Consider the following 22,609-nt stretch of genomic DNA (forward strand, 5'->3'; position numbering starts at 1 on the left):
AATCTGAAAAGATTTTGAAAATATCAACCTGCTTCCTGAAGTAGAATTACAATTTATCATATTCAGTCTACAAGTGTTGGATAAAAACTAATGGCGAAACGTCAATAACTTTGAAAAGACTTCATTACAGGTACAGACACTTCAGTTCTCGATAAAATTGCCTTCCTTGTCTACCATCTTCTGATAAATTACGGAAAAACATAAAACACCATCAGCACGTCCTTTCTATCGATACCCCATAGTGGTTGTCCTATGGTCCTAAAGCACTTAAAAGCTTTTCTTTACTATTGTAATGGATCTCTCGCAGTGAAGATAAAACAAAAGAACCCTGCTGCTCCACAGATGTGCAGTACCACTGCGAATAAACTAACTCGCAGTTTAAAAGATCTTTAAAAGAAAGAATAAAAGAACGAGATCTCTCGTTCTTTTATTTCGGCGATGATCTCGTGGTCAGATGGGCTTGTATCGGGTGAGTATAGCGGGTGTTAAAGACCTCCCCTTACCACTGTCACTAGAGATCTGTGTCAGCGCTTGCACTACCACAACAGGCATTGTCATAGATGATGGAATTTTAATCCAACAAATGTCGTCGCTTTCTATGAGTGCTAAATACAAATACCTAAAGTGATAAATCTTATCTTCCATGATAATGCACGGTGTCATAATGCGAGCGTCACCAGAGATTTCTTCCGACGGTGGCGATAGGAGTACTGGAACGGTACTGAAACTGCAGGAGATGGAACACCATGCCAATCTTTCTGTTATCGGTTGTTGGGCATACTCATCGGATATGTGTGTGATTATGAACGCTTTACCAAAACGAAAAAGTTATAATGAGGGATTCATGACAATGTTAGAGAGGAGGTTATCCGTGCTTTAGAATAGTTATGCGGGGATCAGCAAAAGTGGACGTTCTGATGGTGTACCACTCCTTACAGTAATTTAGTAGGAGCTGCTAGGCACGGCAGTCGATTATATTGAAGATACGTGACGTGATAATAGAATCGTTTCAGAAATATCAACGTGTTGCCATTGCTTTTTATCCAACTGTTGCAACTCTCTCTTTTTGCATATCTGAATTAACTCTTTGCTTTTTGATTTTTAGCTATCAAGACTAGTTTCCTCATGAGGTGCAACTTAGAAACTTTTAAAACTTTTTGCTTACTTGCTTACTTTTTTTTAGCAGCAGCAACTTGCTTGCAACTAATGTATCTAAAGATTTGATTTCTTTCTCCTATTTTCTGATAAGTTATTTATTTCGTTCTCATTAGTGTACTGTAACTGTATACTAACCTATACGATGGATACGGTAGTTATATACACAGTCAGGGTGCTTGTGAAACATTAAAATGATGAGAACCACTGGTGTAGACAAATTAATTTTAAATCGATAGTTTAGCTCATTTTACTCAAAACGCGTAAATAACATTTGATGATGAAACTGAAGTCATAGAAGCTGTTTTTCTTTGTAAATTTCTTTATTATTTTTCGTTTAATATAACATTTTGATACTATAAAACTGACTGCAGGCTATAGAATATTTAATACTCTATTTGTTTATTTTATAAGGTATTTCCTCCCCCCTTTCCGCATGCCCACGTGGTGTAATAGCATACTCGACACGTATTCGAGAGGTCCAGCTTCGAGTTCCGGCGAGGGCATTGCATTTTTTCACCTCTCTTGCATCAAAAAATTCTAATCAGATTCGTTTTATTAAACGAATTTAATTATAATTTAGCATTAATTAAAATTATACTTCATTTTGTTCAAACTTTAAAATAAAAGTATTTGATAGGTTTAAGTATAACATAGCCATATTACTGATAAGTAATTTTAAGAGGAAAGAAACATAAATAAAAATACTATTTAATTTTATAATAAATTGTAAATCAACAAAGGCAGTAAAATAATTCTACACTTGTTACGGAAATATTAACTCAACTTATAATACACATGTTTCAAAGAATATAATAAAAGTAAATTCTTTATATGCAATTACATATTCATGTAAGCAAGGAACATACGATCATAATAAAACGATTACGCTGTGATTACATAAACTCCAACAACAAAACTCAATTGTTTATTTGGGATTTATTTCTTTGGGATAAGTTCGCAGTTCAGGTAAAGCTCTTCAATAGTAACAAGCTCTGTAGATATATTAGAAAAATGTCCATGTTTCCTGATCATACGTGCAGCTCCATCTTGTGATACCAGGAAAAGGTATTTTTTTTTCTAATTTGCAATAATGTCTTCAACAAAAGGCTAGCACTTAAAGGTTCCTTGCTTTTAGAATAAAACCCTTCTCATATCTTCAGCTTCCTTGGAACTTATGATCAGTCTTTATGATCCTTGTTTTTGAAATAAGACCCATCTCCTGTCTTCAGCTTTCTTTGGTGAACAATTTCAGGATTTGCAGTTTTAAGGTCGTACGCTTGTCCAATGTATGACATGCAATCGATGAAAAACGTGGTGAAATTGTATTTGTACCCTAATTCGCTGGTGGCATAATCCCATGGGAAAGTGTGATGGTAATTGTGGAAACCTTCACCAATCGCTAAAGCAGAGACCCACTTTGATTCGGTAGCACTGCTGTACTTGTCATAAGGCTTGTTGCCCCAGAGATGTGCAGCACTATTGACAAACCATGTGAAATGCAAGGAAACCATAAATCTGAAGAATCCTATTGAAAATACGCAAACATACCAGTTCTCTTTCCAACAATAGTAAGGAATGGCTGCAGGTATTACAAAGCAACATAGAACAGCTAAAGGTACGTAAAACCTAAAGAGAAAGAAATGGTAATGGTTAAGAAAGGAACAGTTGGGTAGTTTATGAACATATGCATATTAAGTGTGAACAAATGAAGCAAAGAACTTTTGATGAGCAGTGCAAAGGAAGTTCTTACCAAGGTGGGCGCACGACATTTCATTCACTGATCTACAAGGAAAGTTATGAGACTTTCCGGCATCAATCACTATAAGACTTTCAAGAATGATAAAGCACTAAAAAAAAAGGGGTTGTTTAGTATTTTTCGTACCAAACGAATTAGTGTGATTTTGCAACATTAGATGGCGTTGCCGCCTGATGATTCAATTCTGGTTGCTATAACGAACTTTCAACTCATAATTTATGTGATTTGTATTCTATTCTTTTTTGTTTTATTAATTGTTGCTGTGCTTGGAGTGATGTGAGCTGTGTCGTCACGTGGACGGCATTCCTTCTATTTCAAAGTGTTATGTAAAATAAACAAGTGATAATTACAGTCCGCTTACCTTTTTTTGTGAAATTATTCTTAACATTCCTGGTCCTAGCGACCGGAGAGAAGAGTTAGCGATCTTTGGATATGATGTGATTTATTCAAATATTAGCAAGTTAAATCACTTTCGATTTGTGGAATACTCCCGTGGTATGGTGTAGCGTAGAAACCTCAACACTGAGGTGAGTACGTTCCAATATTTCATCTTCTTTTGCTAGAGTTGTTAGTATAATATTTATTGTTATTCATAATGGCTGATTTGAAACCAGTTTTAACTAAAAAGAAGGTTCTAAAAAGCAATATAACAACGTTTAAAGCCAAGGTAAATTCGAATTTAGAACAAGCAGAAATTTTAGAAGTAAAGTTGTTCGAAACGAAACTAAACGAAACTAAATGCTTTTAACAGTGAGCTTTGTTCTATTTATGAGGAAATATTTTTGTTGTGTCCTGAAAAGGATTGTGATACATTCATTACGGGACAACAAACAATACAAGAAACTTTAGATGAATTATGGATAACTATAAATAAAAAGTTACAGAAACTTTCCAGTGACTCTGTTATCGAAACAAGTAGTGTAGCAAAAGTAAATTCGTCTGACGTTCGATTACCAAAATTAGAACTTTCTACCTTTACAGGGGAAAATATAGATGAGTGGATTAGTTTCTATGATCTTTTTAAGGCTAGTGTAGATAACAATCCGAATATTTCTAAATGTCAGAAGTTTCAATATTTAAAGGCTTCTTGTAAAAAAAAAGGCTCTGTCTATTATTGAGTCAATTCCTATTTCTGATGCTAATTATGATATAGCGTTGCAACTTTTACAGGAACGTTATTCTAATAAAAGAGAATTAGCTAATGCATTAATCCGTAAAATGTTTAATTTGCCAAATGTTTCTGATTCAGCTCAAGCTATTTTACATTGTGTTGATGTAGTGAATGAATGTGTACGCTCTTTGAAAACTCTTAAGCTAGAAGTTTCTGATCTTTCTGATGTTCTTTTTGTTTATCTGATAACTGAGAAATTAGATAAAAACATAAAATTTTGGTGGGAAAGAACTTTGAAAAAAGATGAATTAGGCACTTTAGATAATTTACTCGAGTTTCTAAAAGACCACGGTAGAACCCTTCAGAATAGTAGAAACCAATCTAAAGATTTTAGGAAATTTTCTAATTCCAAATTAACTTCTTTAGTGTCGAGTAAAAACAGTTGTATAATGTGCAAAGAAGATCATTCTCTTCACAAATGTGGTAAGTTTTTAAACTTAAGTGTCCAAAAAAGAATCGAATTTGTTAAGAAACACAAAACTTTGTTTTAATTGTTTATCTTCTCAGCCTCATTTAGTGAAAAACTGTCGTAGTTTACATAAATGTATGACGTGTAAGTTACCTCATCATACTGTTCTTCATTTTGATAGAAATATCAAAACTAGTGAAAATGAGAAACCAAAACAAACGTCCTCACTCTCCCCCAGAGCCGAAGTGTTCTTACCAAAGAATGAAGTCGTTACAAATGCCACAACATGTACAGGACAATTTAGTTATTCTAAAGGTGAATCAAAACGTGTATTACTGTGTACTGCTCTCATTAATGTTAGTGATTCTAATGGTAAATCCATCCCTTGCAGGGCTTTACTAGACTGTGGCAGTGAAGCCAGCTTTATAAGTGAAGAGTGTGTCAGTAAACTAAAGTTAGTTAGATTTAACAAAAAAATTGAAGTATCGTGCCTTGGTTCGTTCAACACTGTAACAAGTGGAGAAGTGGAATTAATCTTTACCCCGCACTTTGAGTCAAATTGTAAATTTCGAACATATGCAATCGTGATTCCAAGGATAACTTCAGATGTGCCTAACGTGTCGCTTCCTTCTAAAATTGTGAATCATTTTGACGATCTAGTCTTAGCTGATCTTAAGTTCTATGAAAGAAAACCTATAGATATTTTGTTAGGTGTAAATGTATTTTTTATTATGCTTAAGGGGGGCATCATAAAGAGAGGAGAATCATTACCCTTTGCAATTTGTTCTCAGTTGGGTTGGATCATTTCCGGGAACACTATTACTGATGATTCGAATCTAACTAACACTTTTACAGTGAATAATCTTCAGTTGAATACAAACGAATTAGTTGAAAGATTTTGGTCTTTAGACACCATTCCGGAAGTCAAATTTCAAGTGAAGATAAAAAATGTGAAGAGTTCTTTAAAACAACACACTTCCTTGATCAAAATGGTTGTTATGTAGTGAAACTTCGATTTAAAGATAACCCTTCAAGGTTGGTTAATTCTAAAGATCTTGCTTTACAAAGATTTAAATCTTTAGAGAGAAATCTCTTAAGATCTCCTGATACATATGATATGTATAAACATTTCATGAAGGAATACTTGGATCTCGGGCACATGGAACCAGTCCGTAGTTCAGAGTCCCCAAGTCAGGCATACTACATGCCACATCATGCAGTAATTAAGGAATCTAGCTCTACGAGTAAAATACGTGTGGTATTTAATGCTACTAGTAAGTCTTCATCAGGACTGTCTCTTAACGACATATTGATGACAGGTCCCAGAATACAAGAGCTGTTTCCAGTTTTGGTCAAATTCAGATGTTACCCAGTAGTTGTCGCAGCTGATATCATGAAAATGTTTAGACAAATTCTAGTTAATGAAGAGGATAGAAACTTTCAAAGGATATTTTGTCTTAATTAAAGGATATTTTGGTGGAACAGTCCAAGTGATCCTATTCAAGAATTTCGACTTAATACTGTCACATACGGCACTGCCTCGGCTCCATATTTGGCTACTCGTGCTTTATACCAACTTGCCTACGATGAGCAGAATAACTGTCCTTTAGCTTCGAAGGCTGTACTTCAAAACTTTTTTGTAGATGATTGTTTGGTAGGTGCTCAAAGCACTGAAGAGTGCAAATATCTAGTAAATCAACTCTTGCAAATGTTAGAACGTGGAGGATTTCTTCTGCGTAAATGGTCATCCAATGACTTGTCAGTGTTAGAAAATATACCCCAGGAGTTGAGAAATGATTCTGAGGCTATGAAAATTCAAGACGAGACCTCAATCAAAGTTTTAGGAATTAATTGGAACCCCCGTGAAGACTACTTTAACTTTTCCGTATCCATTTCTGGTGAAAAGCTTAAATACTCTAAAAGAGATATCCTTTCTGATTTAGCGAAAATATTTGACCCATTGGGTTGGCTTGCTCCTTGTATTATTTATGTCAAAATCTTGATACAAGACATGTGGAAACTCTATTTATCGTGGGATGAACCTGTTAGTGATGAGATTGCTAACAAATGGAAGATTTTCCGAAATGATTTACATCTTATTCAACAATTAAAAATACCGAGATTTGTTTTGATTCCTGACGTGAACTATATTGATATCTGTGCTTTTTGTGATGCCCCCGAGAAAGGCTACTGTGCAGCAATTTATTTGCGTTCAGTGTCACGTAATTTGGACATCAAAGTAACACTCTTAACATCAAAAACAAGAGTTGCCCCTGTGAAAGTGCAATCATTACCTCGATTAGAGTTATGCGCCGCAGTTTTGTTAGTGAATTTGCTTAAATCAGTGTTAGAACATTTAGGGTTTCCTATACGTAAAGTTTTGGCCTGGACAGATTCAACTGTTGTACTGTTCTGGATTTCTTCAGAACCATACCGTTGGGTTCCCTTTGTTGGAAACCGCGTTGCTAAAATACAGAATGCAATTCCTAATGTAAGGTGGAACCATATCAATGGAAAGCGTAACCCAGCTGATTCTCAGGTACAAGAGGAATGTTTCCAGCAGAATTTCTGAAGTGTGAACGATGGTTCATTGGACCTACTTGGTTATATTCACAAGATTTCGAACCATGTCCTGACAGTGAACATCTTTCTGATGTAGATTATGAAGGAGTTCGTAGAGAAGAAAGAAAAACTTGCATTTCAGTATCTTGTGCGGTAAAGGAAAATGACATTTTTAAACGGTATTCATCTTGGACAAAATTACGTCGTATAGTTGCATTATGCCTAAGATTTATTTACAACTGTCGAAACTTTTCCGAAAATCGTTTGAGAGGTTTTCTGACAACCGATGAGCTTCGATTAGCTACAAAAACAGTGATAAAAAATGTCCAAGAATCATATTTTCCTCAAGAGCTCTCTTATTTAAAAACATCGAGAGAATTAAAAGGTGTGAGCAGCCGAGTAATACAATTAACTTCCTTCCTTGATGAAGAAGGCGTCATTCGAGTAGGTGGTCGCTTAAAAAATGCAAACATTCCTGAAAATAGCAAACATTCTATTTTGCTTCCAAAGGAAGGACATGTCACTAATCTCATCGTAACTCATTACCATGTCAATTATTTGCATGCTAGTCAAGAGTTATTAATATGCACTTTACGAATGCAGTTTTGGATTCTTTCGGTGAGAAGCGTAGTGAGAAAGATTATTCACAGATGTATTCCTTGTATTAGAAATCGAGGCAAGACTGTGACCCAGATAATGGGTGATTTACCCTCGCCCAGAGTTCAACCATCAAGACCTTTTGCAGTCACCGGTGTTGATTATGCTGGTCCATATTCTATTAAGTCCCAAGTTGGGAGAAGAACAAAAACTTTCAAGTGTTACGTATCCATTTTTGTGTGTTTCTCAACAAAAGCTGTACACTTAGAGTTAGTCAGTGATTTATCAACTTTAACGTTTTTAGCAGCTCTAAAAAGATTTATCGCCCGACGAGGCAAACCATCTAAAATTTCGAGTGACTGTGCTACTAACTTCAAAGGTGCTAGTAAGGAACTGAAGGAGATTTATAAAAATGCAGCACGCATTGAGAAAAGCAGTGAATTATGTGACTACATTACCTCAGAAGGTATAACTTGGTTATTTAATCCTCCGACATCTCCTCACTATGGTGGCTTGTGGGAATCTAATGTGAAATCCATGAAATTTCATCTTAAACGAGTATTAGGATCCACACTTCTAACTTACGAGGAATTTTTAACAGTGCTTACACAAGTGGAAGCGTGTATGAATTCCCGTCCTCTTTGTGCGATGTCTAGTGATCCAAACGACTTTAGTGCATTGACTCCAGGTCATTTTCTGATTGGAGCCCCTTTGCTTGCCATTCCGGAATCTGACTTGAGTGATGTGAAATCTTCACGACTTAAACGTTGGTCTCTAGTTCAACAGACTGTGCAACATTTTTGGAAACGATGGTGTGCAGAATATTTAACAACACTTCAACAACGTGCGAAGTGGTTTCGTGCGTCTCCAAATCTAAAATGTGGTGATTTAGTTCTGATCAAAAACGAACAACTGCCTGCAAACCAATGGAAAATTGGAAGAATTGCCTTAATTCATCCAGGTAGTGATAAAAAGGTTCGAGTGGCTACAATCCATACAGCCGCTGGGGATTTCAAACGAGCTGTTACTAAATTGTGTCTTATCCCCAATCATGACTAATATGAACTATGAACTATTGACTTTTTTCATATTATAGAACTTTAATTTTAGTTATATTTTCAATTAATTTTTTGTTCGTTAATGTTATTATGTATGCTTTAACTATTTGTCTTTTTTGAACCCTTAGAAGGCTTCAAGGCCGGGGGCTATGTTTAGTATTTTTCGTACCAAACGAATTACTAGTGTGTCTTTGCAACATTAGATGGCGTTGCCGCCTGATGATTCAATTCTGGTTGCTATGGTAACGAACTTTCAACTCATAATTTATGTGATTTGTATTCTATTCTTTTTTGTTTTATTAATTGCTACTGTGCTTGGAGTGATGTGAGCTGTGTCGTCACGTGGACGGCATTCCTTCTATTTCAAAGTGTTATGTAAAATAAACAAGTGATAATTACAGTCCGCTTACTTTTTTTTGTGAAATTATTCTTAACAGGGGTGATAAACCTGCAAAATGGAACTTTTCGCAACCGCGAAAATAGGGCTTATAAAGTGGTTCGTACCCCCAGTATTTGCAACTGTTAGATTGGCAAAAATAATGTATTTATGAAATGGCAGATGGAATATTGTAATATAAAGCACTGGCTATTAATAGACAACATAGTATCAACAAGTACTTAGCGTAAGAGATGTTTACCCTGTTAGAACAATGAAAATCCTTAGCTACAACTGCCAAAAAATATAAGATAACTAACACCGAATAAAGTGTGGCAAATTTTCAAGGCCCTCGTACAGGCAGTACAGTGGAACACAAAGTGGCACGAATTGATTAGCATATGTACGTGAAACTTCAGGAGGCGTATGATGTGGAAATTGTTGATAATAGATTGCCTCAAATTTAATCTAACATCACTCAAAGTTTTTCAGTTGTCTCAGTGTGTATTAGTAGACAGAGAACCATTAGCAATACTCTTTCAGATTCATAAACAAGTTTAAAAAAAAAAAAGTAAATCTTACCTGTGCTGAAACCTAACCACCGGATCTGCCCAGACGTCACTCACATCAACAGTTTTGCCTTTTTCTTTAACATCTTCGTGCTTCCTCACCATTAACCATCCCATGTGAGCAAAGAAGAAACCACGATTAATGTTATGAGGATCAGCATCTGTTTCAGAAAACTTGTGATGAACTCTGTGATCCCGTGACCACTCATATAAATCATTCTAAAAGACAAAAGAGTAATTAGTATACGGAATAAGATGTTATGTATGTATTTTTTTATTGCATATACATGTGAATCAATGTGACAAATGCATTAGCGACACAGTTCTGTTACAATAATTTCAGATACTTTCTAGTTAGCTCAGCCCCACTTTTTGTGCTTTTGTGAAAAACGAGAAGGATTGAGAAAAATGAATAAAACGATCTTCGAGTCTCCTAAATTACTGGATAGGAGATCTGAGTCTTTTGGGCTTAAAGACATAACGGAGTACCCGAAAAATGATAGAAAAGCGAGAAAGTGTATCAACTATAGAATCTCCATTATTTTTATTGCTTCCTGCGTCTGAGAATACGGCATACGCTTAAAAAAGTCGTAAAGATTCATGAGGCATAAATAAACAATCAATCAAATGTCTTTATGTTTAAATCCAAAATACCCTGTAACCAAACAACTGAGACATAGTTTGTTGGTGTTTGATTTTGTCTGTATTACGTAGAAATGTCAAAAGGTTAAAGATGTGAATGGGAAGTTGAAATGCAGGACTTGCCAAACAATTTTTAATGGAAAAATTTGTATATGGACCTTTGATTGTCAAGATCTGGCTAGGTGAAATTCGTGAATTACATCTAAAGCAGCCTTGGTCCCCCCCCCCAAAAAAAAGTGTGGAGTCCGTCTATTCCGCAGAATGTTGGTTTACGTGATTACGGCAAAGCACTCGAGGGCTATTTGCCTAAGGGAAGTGATGCCTTCGTGGAGGACGTTCTAAAGGAAATTGGCTCGTATACACGTTATACATGGAGAAAACCCACGAAAACGCTCATGAAGCCAGCCGAATTCGAACCTCGGACCGAAATTGTTCAGCGACTTGAGCACTCGGGGGGATCCACAGTATGTAGAAAAATGATTATTGAGAACGTAATTCCGTTAATAAATTTCAAGTTTCCTGTAAATCATAAATAAAAATTGACGTATATATGTTATCGCCAAAGTATGAAATCCGGCATTCTATAGAATGCTAGGCATTGTATACAATGCCTAAAACTAGCCGCCAGTGTATGAAACGATTCATATTTCACACATTTCCTAGGCAGCTCTAGAACAAGCAAGATCTCAAATTCATATCCCATGGTCTAAATCAGTTCAAACTAAAACAAATGGCGAATGAAAAGTGGCAGCGTCAATGGGAACAAGGACCACAAGGACGACGTACATTCGAACTATTACCCAAGGCTGATGAAAATACCACAATTTCAACCAATTTCCTCACCCAGTACATCGCGGGTGATGGTCCCTTCCTCAAATATTTTTATGATCGCAACATGGCTACGTCGTATAGATGCTATGCGGGGAAAGCGGAGACTCTGAACATTACATGTTTCAGTCTCCGCTAACGTCAGCCCATCAAATTCGCCATCCCACCGTCACTGGAATAAAATATAGAAGATTCATCATTAAGCACCGTAAAGTTTTTCAAAACATCAAAAATATTATTGATTTCCTACATCGTCAAGGACTGGACCTGTTTCATCCATAGCTTACAACCCAAAATAAACCTCTAAGTTCATAAAACGCAACAATAAGAATATCCACTCTCACTCTTATATTATACAAGTCTTTAGAAAACACATTTAAATATCTCCATTTATTGAGACAACCGTGACTTTTCTCATACTACTCAAAGTATGAACTACTTCATACTGTGCTATGTGTGACAGATACACCAGTACTAGGTACTCAACACTATGTATCATGAAATGAATTCATAAACTGTATGCTGAACTATGAACTACATTATGAATAAACTTATAAACTGTGAACCGTGTAACAAAAAAACCAAACAAACAACGAACCACACACCATAAACACTCCCCCCCCGCCAACAAAGCTCCAAACCGAAACACAAAAGAATTATGTATATACATCTGTAAATAACTTATTGTATTTATTAATCCAACTGCAAAGTACCCGTGTAAAGTATATCTTAGACAATATTGTCTGCAATGTAAATTATGCACCATTAATATACGAGGGCTATCCAGAAAGTAGATTACGTTTTGGAATAAAAAAATAAACAAAGTATAGGAAACAAATTTTATTATATACAGATGAAAGCCACACTCAAATACTACTTTTCTACATAGTCACCATACAAATTAAGGCATTTATCGTAGCGATGTACGAGCTTGGAAATTCCTTCGTCGAAAAATTCGGCCGCCTGCGCCTTCAACCACTTCGTTACCTCTTCTTGCAGCTGTGCGTCGTCATCAAAACGCTGCATAGCCAGCCACTTCTTCATTGCTGGGAATAGGTGGAAGTCGCTCGGTGCCAGGTCGGGACTGTAAGGCGGATGAGGAAACAACTCCCACTTAAAAGATTCAAGAACTTTACGAGTGACATTTGCCGTGTGGGGCCGGGCGTTGTCGTGAATCAACAAGATCTTAGAGCTCAACATTCCTCTGCGCTTGTTTTGAATTGCTCTTCTGAGTTTTTGGAGAGTTTGGAAATACCTGTGAGAGTTTCTTGTAGTGCCTCTTTCCAGGAAGTCCACCAAAATTACACCTTTTCTGTCCCAAAAAACAGTCGCCATCATCTTCCTTGCCGACATTGTTTGCATGCATTTCTTGGGTTTTTGGGGAGAACGTGTGTGCCCCCACTGCATTGATTGCAATTTCGTTTCACAGTTCACATGTTTCACCCATGTTTCGTCACCAGTAACTATGCGATCGAGTAAAGAGTCACCATCCTTATGGTAAGCGTCCAAAAAGTTCAACGCTGCAGCCATTCGCTGATTTTTGTGGCCCTCTGTCAAGATTTTTGGAATCCATCTTGCACAAAACTTGTGGTAACCAAGCTTTTCGATGATGATTTCGTGCAACAAACTTCGCGAAATTTGTGGAAAACTCAAAGAAAGTTCCGTTATTGTGAAATTTCGATTTTCACGGACTTGAGCATCGACTTTTTCGAGAAGTTCGGCGGTCACTATGCTGGGTCTCCCACTTCGATCTTCGTCGTGAACATTGGTTCGGCCATTTTGAAATCTTATGACCCACTGACGCACTCCACCTTCAGTGATAATGTTGTCCCCATACACTTCACGAAGCTGCCGATAGATTTCTATCGGTTTACAGTTTTTTGCAGTCAGAAACCTTATTACTGAGTGCACCTCGCGGGATTTTCAATTAACGCAGACATTTCAAACCGTCACAGTATCTGAACGGAGCACAGCACGAACCTCTCACTAGCACGGCTAGATGCAGACTGAGCTGCGCAACGCTCTGACCCCAAGATGGCCGCGCTAGCCCCGCCCCTAGCGGACACAGACGGAAACGTAATCTACTTCCTGGATGGCCCTCGTATAACTGCATATTATGAATGCTGCAATGTAAACAAATTCTCGAGCATGGTGTTAGCGTTCCCGGTCAAGGTACACTTCCATAGATGGTTAGTGCAGTGGGGCGATACCAGTTTTGCCCATGGCGATGTTTTCTGTCTGTCTGTAGAATTAATGAGAAATCAGAGCTAAACTTTAGCAAATATCATAGCCTAAGAATCGATATGGCGGGATTGAAATTCGTCAGTTTAACAACCAATCAATAAGAAATAATATAAATTCTGGATTATGCACTTTGCAGTTTCGTTTTTAAAAGTATTCTAATTGAATTTAGTGCATATTTTTCTCTGTTGGAGTGAATGCTAGATATTTGTCGACCAAGTATCTAAATGAAAATTATATTTGACAAAATACAATTTTCTGTGCAGTATAAGCCAGATTTGAATTCTGGCGAAAAAGGCCTGTTGTATGGGTTTTTTGTGGCTTCCCATGTGTAATGTAACTACGAGCCAATTTCTCTTCGTGAAAGCTTCTCGTGGCTTAGGCAAACAGCTTTTGAGATGCTTTGCAGCATCCGCTTAAAGAAGCAAGATTTGCAGTATAAGAATAAGTCATGGGCGTTCCATTAAAATCAAATCTGTTGATTACAACTATCAGAAATACGTTATGCTCTATTCTGAAACCTGTAAATAGTTTTGTTTTTAAAATCAATGGCGGGCCCTTGCCAATTCAGCAATGGCCACTCCTAAGGCCAGAAGTGATGGCCATTTTAGGCACCTAATAGGCGGCCACCGTTGCCTCCTATAAAGGGATGAACAGTTACAACCATGCCTTCTTCGGGATTCGAACTCAGGCGATTCGGTGTCGTAGTAGGCTTCTCTAACCACTATACCATTCTGTGTGGCTAATCTCGAAATAGCACGAAAGTATTGACGTTGGTAAAACACTTAGCCCTGTTGCAGTAGTTCATTGCTAGATGAACTTCAGAGGTGATGATACGTGAGTTTTCAAAAGTTTTTATTAGTACGCGAGTTCAGCTAGTGTTAGTAATACGGAAATATTCAACAAGTTTTAGCAAAGGCCTTCTATTGGGGGATATTAATATTAACACAACTAAGAATTCGGAGCTGAGAAATAGTATTGGCTCACGTTTCATACAGTCTGGACTTCGCATTGTGTAATTTCTAGACATTCCAACATCGAAAGACTACCATGAGGAAAAAAGTTTTCTTCAGATGATAAACTGAGAAGTACCATCGCCAAAATGTTACGAAAAGGAATGTTCTAAAATAATCGCTAGTAAAACACTGAAAAATTCTAATCAATAGGAGTAACTGTATAGATCTTGCAGAATAATTTGATTCTGAACTAAAATACCAGTCTAAAAACTTTAAAGTCGGTTTTTGTAAGCTCTTTATTATTATTAATGAATGTGTTAAAAGTTTGCTTATCCATTCATTCCATATTACCTGTCACAAAGCGAAATCGTGCAGTTGTCAGTTGTATTGAAAATCGTCAAAAGAAGAAACATGTTTTCCCGAGGCTGCAACAAAGCCTTTCTGAAACGGAATGAAATGTAATCTATGGATGATATACGTACCTGTAATGCCATGCAGTTGCAAAAGGCCAAAAATATTCTTAGAGGTAATTTAGCTTTATAAGCCCTGTGAGTCCACAGCCTGTGAGCTCCTGCTGTTACTCCTAGACCACTCACGTGAGTGAGAATTACAGCTACAAAGTAAATAAAAAAAAATCTTATTTTCAACATGAAAAACACATCAGTTTTAAATTTAATTATTATGAAGTCTGGTATTGTTACATGCGTACGGGTTCGTAATAAATTGAATGCACACAGAACCGATGATAGCTTGATAACAATTATTTTGTCAAAAGAAACACTTCACAGAAATACTCGTACAGGTGTTCACAGTATCACAGAGTACAGTCAGTAGTTACGCTTCAAACTACTAAGAACGTTCAGTACAATGCTATGCAAAGTACATCTAAGAGGCGAAGCTCACTTGGATATCTCAATATTCCGAAGTCGCTTTGAACTAACAACAACTGAGAAACTGCAGTCGACTCTCTCCGATTTTATATAGTTCTCACCTGGCTGCCGAGAAATCTCTAGAACTTTCTACTTTTCGAAATTACTGGAAGGTATATGAGGGCCGGATACTGTTACAGCTAATATACAAATAGGAATCAATTACAGTTATCCATTGCAGTTTTACAGGTACCGGACCAAAATGTCGCTAAGTTTGGAGATTTTGGCGATTTCTAGCCAAATTTGGCGACAAAAAGTAGTCGCCAAAACTGTTGCCAGCTGCCAGCTTGGTGATATCTCGCCAAATTAGCGAGATAGTCATTTAATCGACGTTAAATAGACTTGCCCCTGTATTTTAATTTTCCGGCAGAGCATCATTTCTCTCATGCTTTTCATGGTACATTATACAGCGAAATACAATTTCACTAAAATTATCTATTTATACACAAAATTCTTAACAATATAAATGTGAGAGACAACACAATTAGTATTTTAAAATTGATTTTAATTGATCATGTTTACATGCTGGATTGAAACTATTTCTCAATTTCCTTTTAAGCAATATCTTTTTAAGCATTTATTTAAGCACTGTAATTTTTTTTTTAAATTACGTGTAAAAGCCATGTTGCACAACACTGCAGCTTAGAAATACTGTAGAATTATTCAAATTATTGGAATCGTTTGATATTCGATCTTAGCAAGTAAAGTTCAACTTTGTTAAATTATCTGTCTGATTTTAAGTTTTACCTTAAATTAAATCGTTATACGAAAAAGTATTTTACTTTCATTTTACATCAGTTTATATTATTTACTTATAGTTGATTATTTTATGTCAGCAAAATGAAATAAAGAATTAACGGTTTAGCTTGAATTTTACCGAATGAAAAGGAAAGTTGTACGCTTTATTTGCTCAAATGGAAAATATTTTCTTTTGCTTTTAATCTAATTTAAGAATGTAAAAAAGAAACCATGCACTTAATTTTAGTTTTTATATCACTAAGAAATTAATTTCATTATATTATTTAAACGGAGACTATGCAACTAACCTTTATGAAACTAAAAATGATTTTGCTGTTTACTTTTTCAAAAAGGAGAATGTTTTCTCATATATTTAGTTGAAGAAAAAAAAATTGTATTATAATATTTTTGATACAAAATGCGTCAAACAGAGAATAAATTTCTTTCTTTTATTTAACAATAAATAAATATTCGACTAACATAAAAAAGATGGTCTAATTATATGGATGTGTTCGAAGTAAATTCTAATAACTGGAGTTATAATGTACTTGGAATCATTTAAAATTTCAGTAACACTACTCTGTTGTCTTTTTTGATATCTAGCATTGGCTGCAGTGATATTAATCATTTACGTAACCATTTATAACTGCAACCGCAAATACATGTTCAGAATTATGTACTGGAATTGAAATTATACTTTTTTCGTTGTTATTTGCTGTTACTGTTATTTCACGTGAGAAACTCCAATTTGCCTCGTCGATAAAATTGCAATCATTCAAGAAAGTTTCTGAATTTAAGAAAAAAAGACGTGATTCTGAGAAATCGGTTCTCATACTGAACGAAATCAAGTCATAGTTATATGAATATGGAATCGGTGGGTGCAAGGAGGGATGAGTCGACCGAAGAGAGCAATTGCATCGGCCTCGTTCAATCTCTGAATATGGGGACTGGCATGTTGAGCGTATTGCAGTGATGGATTGCACAGTGACATCAAGAACCTTAGCGCAATTAATTAAGGTCTGCTCCTCTTAACAATAACGTGTTCAGACGAACAATTAAAACTGTTTGCAAAGGAAAGGAGCCTTTGCAATACAATATATTGTTAATTCTATATCCACGCGTATCCAATTGCAGTAGTGTGCTGAACGCCAGATATGGGCAAACGAATGAAATAACGTCTTTTCAAATAAATCTTGGCTTTGCCTGCAACAACACGCGATCGTCTCTGAATTTGGAGGCTTCGAAGTGGTAGATATCGTTATGTTAATGTTTTTACATGGTGCATCACTTTACCTTCAGATTATGATTTGAAGTGCGATGGGATTTTACTCCTACACATGTCATGCCTCTAACACGTGCCTGCACGCGCGTGTCCCTTGCCGGCGCAATTAACAGACATTGCTTGATTTGCAGCCAGTTGTCCTCTCTTGCTTTCGAAGTTTACTTAACGTACCATTCAACAAGTTTTCATTGCCCCCAAGGTGGCACTGCTGCTTTGGGTCATTTGTCTCCTGTTATGTCACCAATCGAATACATCTAATCGGTGATTGACAAAATGATACAGCATAAACGAACCAGAGGAACTTTGGTAACATGTAATATTACTTTTAATTATATTCTCAAATACCAAAGGATAATGCACACAAAGGTAATAACGTTTGCCGATGATGCCACTTTTGTTGTTCGAGCGCATAACAGAGACGTATTCCAGGCAAACTGTAACGAAACAACAGCTCTCTTTAATCGCCCCTGCAACCAGAAACACCTGAATATTTCAAAAGCAAAATCTTGGTACATCTTGCTTCGCAAACGCTAATGCGTAATCCAATTATAGAGATAACGGGAAAAAAGTGAAGTGCATTAAGGAACTCAAGCTCTTGGACCTCGCCCTTAGTTAAGATGTATCTTTGTTACCGCACTTGCGTGTGCAGAAGAAAACGATTCAATGTATAGAAGCTAGGTAATAGTAGTAACTAAAGCGCACCCAGTAGTCTTCAAATAGTAGTAACTGTAGGCTTTGGACTGATTCAACTAAATAGAAAGACTGAAATGGTCACTGGGAAATCTGTTAATGTTTTAAGGTTATAAAAGTTCCCTCAGATTCGTTCAGTTCTTAATTGAGACTTCGGCTTTTTATGGTCATAAATATGTTACCAGAGGTAATCGTTTGTTTATCTTTATTTCTTTATGCAATCTTCAGCTTTAAAATTTTTTTCTACCATTGTCCAGTATTCTCCTTATTTTCGTTCATGCTTTGCTATCGTAGCTTTCGTGTTCACGTATTTCTTATTTACTGCATCAATGGCCCCAAACTATAACATTAGAGATTCCGCTAATTCTTGGGTATTAGAAAATGAATAATTCTCATTTATACTACACGTGTAAATAGTACATTATGTTGTACAGCGCCGGAAGTGGACTTTTCTTCCTTATCGCACTCCTTTTCTGTATATTAGATTAAAATATATAAGAATTTCTTTCACAGGAACAACAGGAAAACAATATAACGTATTGTATAATATATTTTGCAATATTTCATCTAGTATTACAGTACAAAATGTAACACAGTGTATTTTATTATTCACTTTGTTCATTTTGGAAATATCTTACATTGTAAAATTTGCCAGTTAAACATGACCTTGCTCATATAAGTAACGCGAATATCTTGTTTTTATATATCCTTTGCTGAAAGGGTTGGAAATGTAGATATATTTTAAAGGCATGTTTTAGTAATTAGCACCGTAAATAATTATGAAACTTACTGGTGTTTCTCTGTGTTAAAACAGTGCTCTTACAATGAAATACATGAACACAGTCTTCCTAATTAGTTAATTATGTGCATTTATTTATTAAAGTAGTCTGAATTGGGAGGTTTTAAACCATAATTGATATATAATAAAATTATCAAAGAATTATTAAATTGTATAAAATTTTCTTATTAGTATTTCTAATAAATTCGGTTAATAATTGGTCAAAACTCAATTTAAATAAAATGGGTTATAACGTAAATTTTTCATTCTTAAGTACATTTTTTTATGATTATTATTCATTTTACAATGAATTTATCCTATTTTACTAAATACGAAACTCATTATTGATTCGGTACATATTCATTAAAATAATTTTATTAGTACAAATAGCATGTTCTGGAAGAAAGACCCCTTGCAAGCGAAAATAAATTAAAGTCTAGAATAAATATATATCACGTTGGGTGGAACTGGCGAAATTTTACAATGGCGAAATTTTCTCCATATAATGCATAAAATGTAACCAGTGCTTTTTATTTATACCACATATATTAATTCGAGATACAATCTACCTCAATAAATGGACTCTCTGTTTCAATGCTATAGGCATATGCTACGCAATGACGATGGGAAGAGTTTCAAGTCAAGTAACAATATATAACTTTGTAGGTAGGATGTTCCTGAAGTAAAAAAAGTGAAATTGCTGGAAATGCAGAAATGACTGCTGTAAACTGCTGCTGAAAACCACTTCGAGAGTGGCTTGGAAGGAGAGACCTTTCTTATGCTGTATCATTAAGTCGGATGAAACATGGACATAATCATCAAAACAAAAATTGGAACACAAACAAAAATTGAAACTTCGAACATTGTTACCGGTCATCAAGAAACTCAAAAGTTCATCAGAACTTCAGAAATAAGATTGCGATGATCCTCGTGTACAACTGTAATGGCGTTATCCTGATGCATAGTGTACAGTATTACCTTTCATTTTTGGAACTTAGCCTTTGACGAGTACTGGAAAAGTAGCAGAATATTCTTAACAGAATCTTACTATCAGTTTGCAGAACAACATGTGGGTGAATGTACCGTAAGCTGCTGCCGAGTTGTTAGTTTATTGGGACAAAAAAGTACTATACCCTCCCATAATATTTCTAGAGCTTGCATTCTCGGGACTGTGATTTGATTTCGAAGAAGAATAAACTACTTTATGGCATTAGCTTTCGGAATGTTCCAGACATTTTTCAGGCAACAGACCACTTCATTTGAGCCACCAATGGAACAGGTGTTGCTACAGCAACGTTACATCGCAAGTAACAAGTTGTATATAAAGCTGGAGATTACATCTAAGGACAGTAAACGTTTCCAGCAGATATCTTTTTATATCAACTGTAAATGAATAATTGTACCCTTAAATTTCCTGTATAGTTTCCTTCGTATGTTGAAGTCTATCATGTGTTGATTTGTTAGCCTTATAGTGGAGAGTAGGAAACAATTTATACTTTTCATCAATTATCTACGCATTATAATGAAGTTTAGTTAAATCTGTATAGGTGCTTTAAGCAGTGAATTTCAATCGTTAGCAGATAATATAATATATTTGTAAGGAAAATTTCATAAAATCCTATACACTTAATTTTTTAATATATTTAAAATAAAACATCTTACCATACAGCCAAGATATTAGTTTGGCCTGAACGCAGTAATAAATTCCCACAACAGCAGCTATATGAAGTCCTAAAAATAAGAAAACGTTTCTCCATACGATTTTGAGCGGCTTTAAGGGCTTTTGTTGTGATTTACGATGGTCATGAGGGTCCTCCTGTACGGTTCCAGACACAACATTTGGAGCCATTTATCAGCTAAACCTGAAAAAGATTGAAACATTGAAGCATTCCTCACATTTATTTTCAGCATTAAAATAAAACTTTTAGTGTTAGTACCTCGCTACAGCGAACCCGGCTTTTAACAAACCCCTGGCTATAACGAACAAGCGTTTTGTTCCCATTCAATTTATGTTATTTTATACGGCTGTAGAGACATTAGGATTTTTGGAAACAGGAAAGAGGAAAAGTTTGCAACACCTTCGCCGGGAATCAAACCACGGACCTCTGAAAGCCAGCGTGCAGACCACCACACCACGAAGGCACGAGAAATACCTTCTACGGTCATAGTGAACTTCCAAATATAAAAAATCGGGTATAACGAATTTTATGGGTACTTTAGAATGAAAATGTTTTGCATCTTCCTTTTTTTCAGAATTTTCTGCAGTCTTCGGGTGAAAAATTATTAATTCTTAAATTCATCCTGTTTAGGGCATTAGAATAACGAAAAACACCTTTAAGTTACCTTTCTTTTACTCAGAACCCCCCAACCTTTCTCTTTTTTTTTTCTGAATAGGTTACATTAGGTTATTTAATTACGGCAAAGCCACGAGGGCTATCTGCCTAAGGGGAGGGAGGCCTTCGTGGAGGACTTTCTAAGGGAATTTGGTTTGTATACACGTTACACATGGGGAAAACCACGAAAACGGCCATGCAGCCAGCCCGTTCGCTGGATTCGAACCTCGGACCGAACTACCATTGTTAGCGACTTTACCGCTCGGCCGCTGGTGAGCCCCTTTTTTCCTGAATAAGAGGCTGTGCTAGTCGGGAGTAGCACTCAACCCTTGGAAGGCCAGGTCATGAAATAAATATATCTTAAGAAATTTTTACTGTGTCTCGCACTGAGCCAAAGAATCACTCATCCATTGAGACAAAGAGCTTGAATCAGTCTTTGATTCCATTTGAGTTCTTTGACTGAATTTTGAGAACTTCCTGCTCATGGCTTATTCATTTTTGAGCGAATTTTACATTAAATGGAAATGTGTAATTGGAGGGACAGGTCTAATCCAGGACTCTTACGCTAAAAAATTTTTCGTATAAAATCGTTAACTTATGACGAAACTGAAAAACAATGAAAAATATTAACTGTTATTAACATTTATATTTTTTTATAAATTATAGCGATTATTAAAATTTCTCTTTGGAGATTTTACAATGTTAATAATTTTTCTGTGAGATTCATCAATAAATATTTACACTATTTTGTGATGATTCATTTTTTCCCCTTATTTCCTTATTAGATCGGATATAACTATCCACCGGAAATATCCAACGAAAGTCCCTTGAAGTTAATTGTGAGGTTCCTGTTGTAGTAGCAACTTGTTGATGGTTCAGTTAAGACTATTGCCATATATACAGATGATTAAGCGTCCGTTGGTAAAATTGTTTGCCACCGAAAACGTACTACATCATCCTTCCTTCTACATTTGTTTGATATCCCAGAGAAATTGCCCTGTAGCATTACAGTCTGTTTAAAAATAGGCATTTTAAGGCTATTTCTTTCCTACAAACCATCCTGCTTAACTATGGCAACGACTATTGCGGAAAATAAAAGGTTTAATCCTCTAATATATTAAAATTTTTAAATTCCTTTTTGCATAATAACGATGACTTATATTGCGATCGCAAATGGGGATGGGGAAGGTTACTGTTGTAAAGTAAGAGGCTAATAATAACCTCCTCTATACTATACTGTTGGAATGGTTCGCTTGCAATTTTTTTTTTTTTTTTTTTTTTTCATTTTAGAGACAGAATTCTCATACAGATTCATACGATGGTACAGGAACAGCAACCATACACTGTGTATAGTTGCTGTTCCAGTACCATACATCGCCACCACCGCCAGAAAATCTGTGACTGCTATCGTATGATCACACAGGATGATGAGATTCGGACATCATCTGTGTCCAGCACTCAGAATATGACAGCATTTATTGGTGTTCACGTTACTTCCATCGTTGCTGTTGGGGGAAATCTGCAACACAACTTGTG

General features: G+C 35.9%; 1 protein-coding gene across 2 annotated transcripts in view; it reads right to left on the bottom strand.

Moving 5' to 3' along the window:
* Positions 1 to 1,850: 1,850 nt before the first annotated feature.
* LOC118200008 (acyl-CoA Delta-9 desaturase-like) overlaps positions 1,851 to 22,609 on the bottom strand; it is a 51,813-nt gene continuing 31,054 nt past the window's right edge. For both annotated transcript variants that reach the window (XM_035371920.2, XM_035371924.2), the window contains exons 2-5: positions 20,403 to 20,602; positions 14,806 to 14,936; positions 9,670 to 9,875; positions 1,851 to 2,784 (exon numbers count right to left, since the gene is read on the bottom strand). In XM_035371920.2, coding sequence (XP_035227811.1) covers positions 2,337 to 2,784; positions 9,670 to 9,875; positions 14,806 to 14,936; positions 20,403 to 20,589 — 972 coding nt within the window. In that variant the 5' untranslated portion in view covers positions 20,590 to 20,602 and the 3' untranslated portion in view covers positions 1,851 to 2,336. The remainder of the gene's footprint in view (positions 2,785 to 9,669; positions 9,876 to 14,805; positions 14,937 to 20,402; positions 20,603 to 22,609) is intronic.

This window comes from Stegodyphus dumicola, chromosome 7 (genome assembly GCF_044657685.1).
Source record: "Stegodyphus dumicola isolate Sdum_Otavi_A_Nest chromosome 7, ASM4465768v1".
NCBI classification, from domain to species: Eukaryota; Metazoa; Arthropoda; class Arachnida; order Araneae; family Eresidae; genus Stegodyphus; species Stegodyphus dumicola.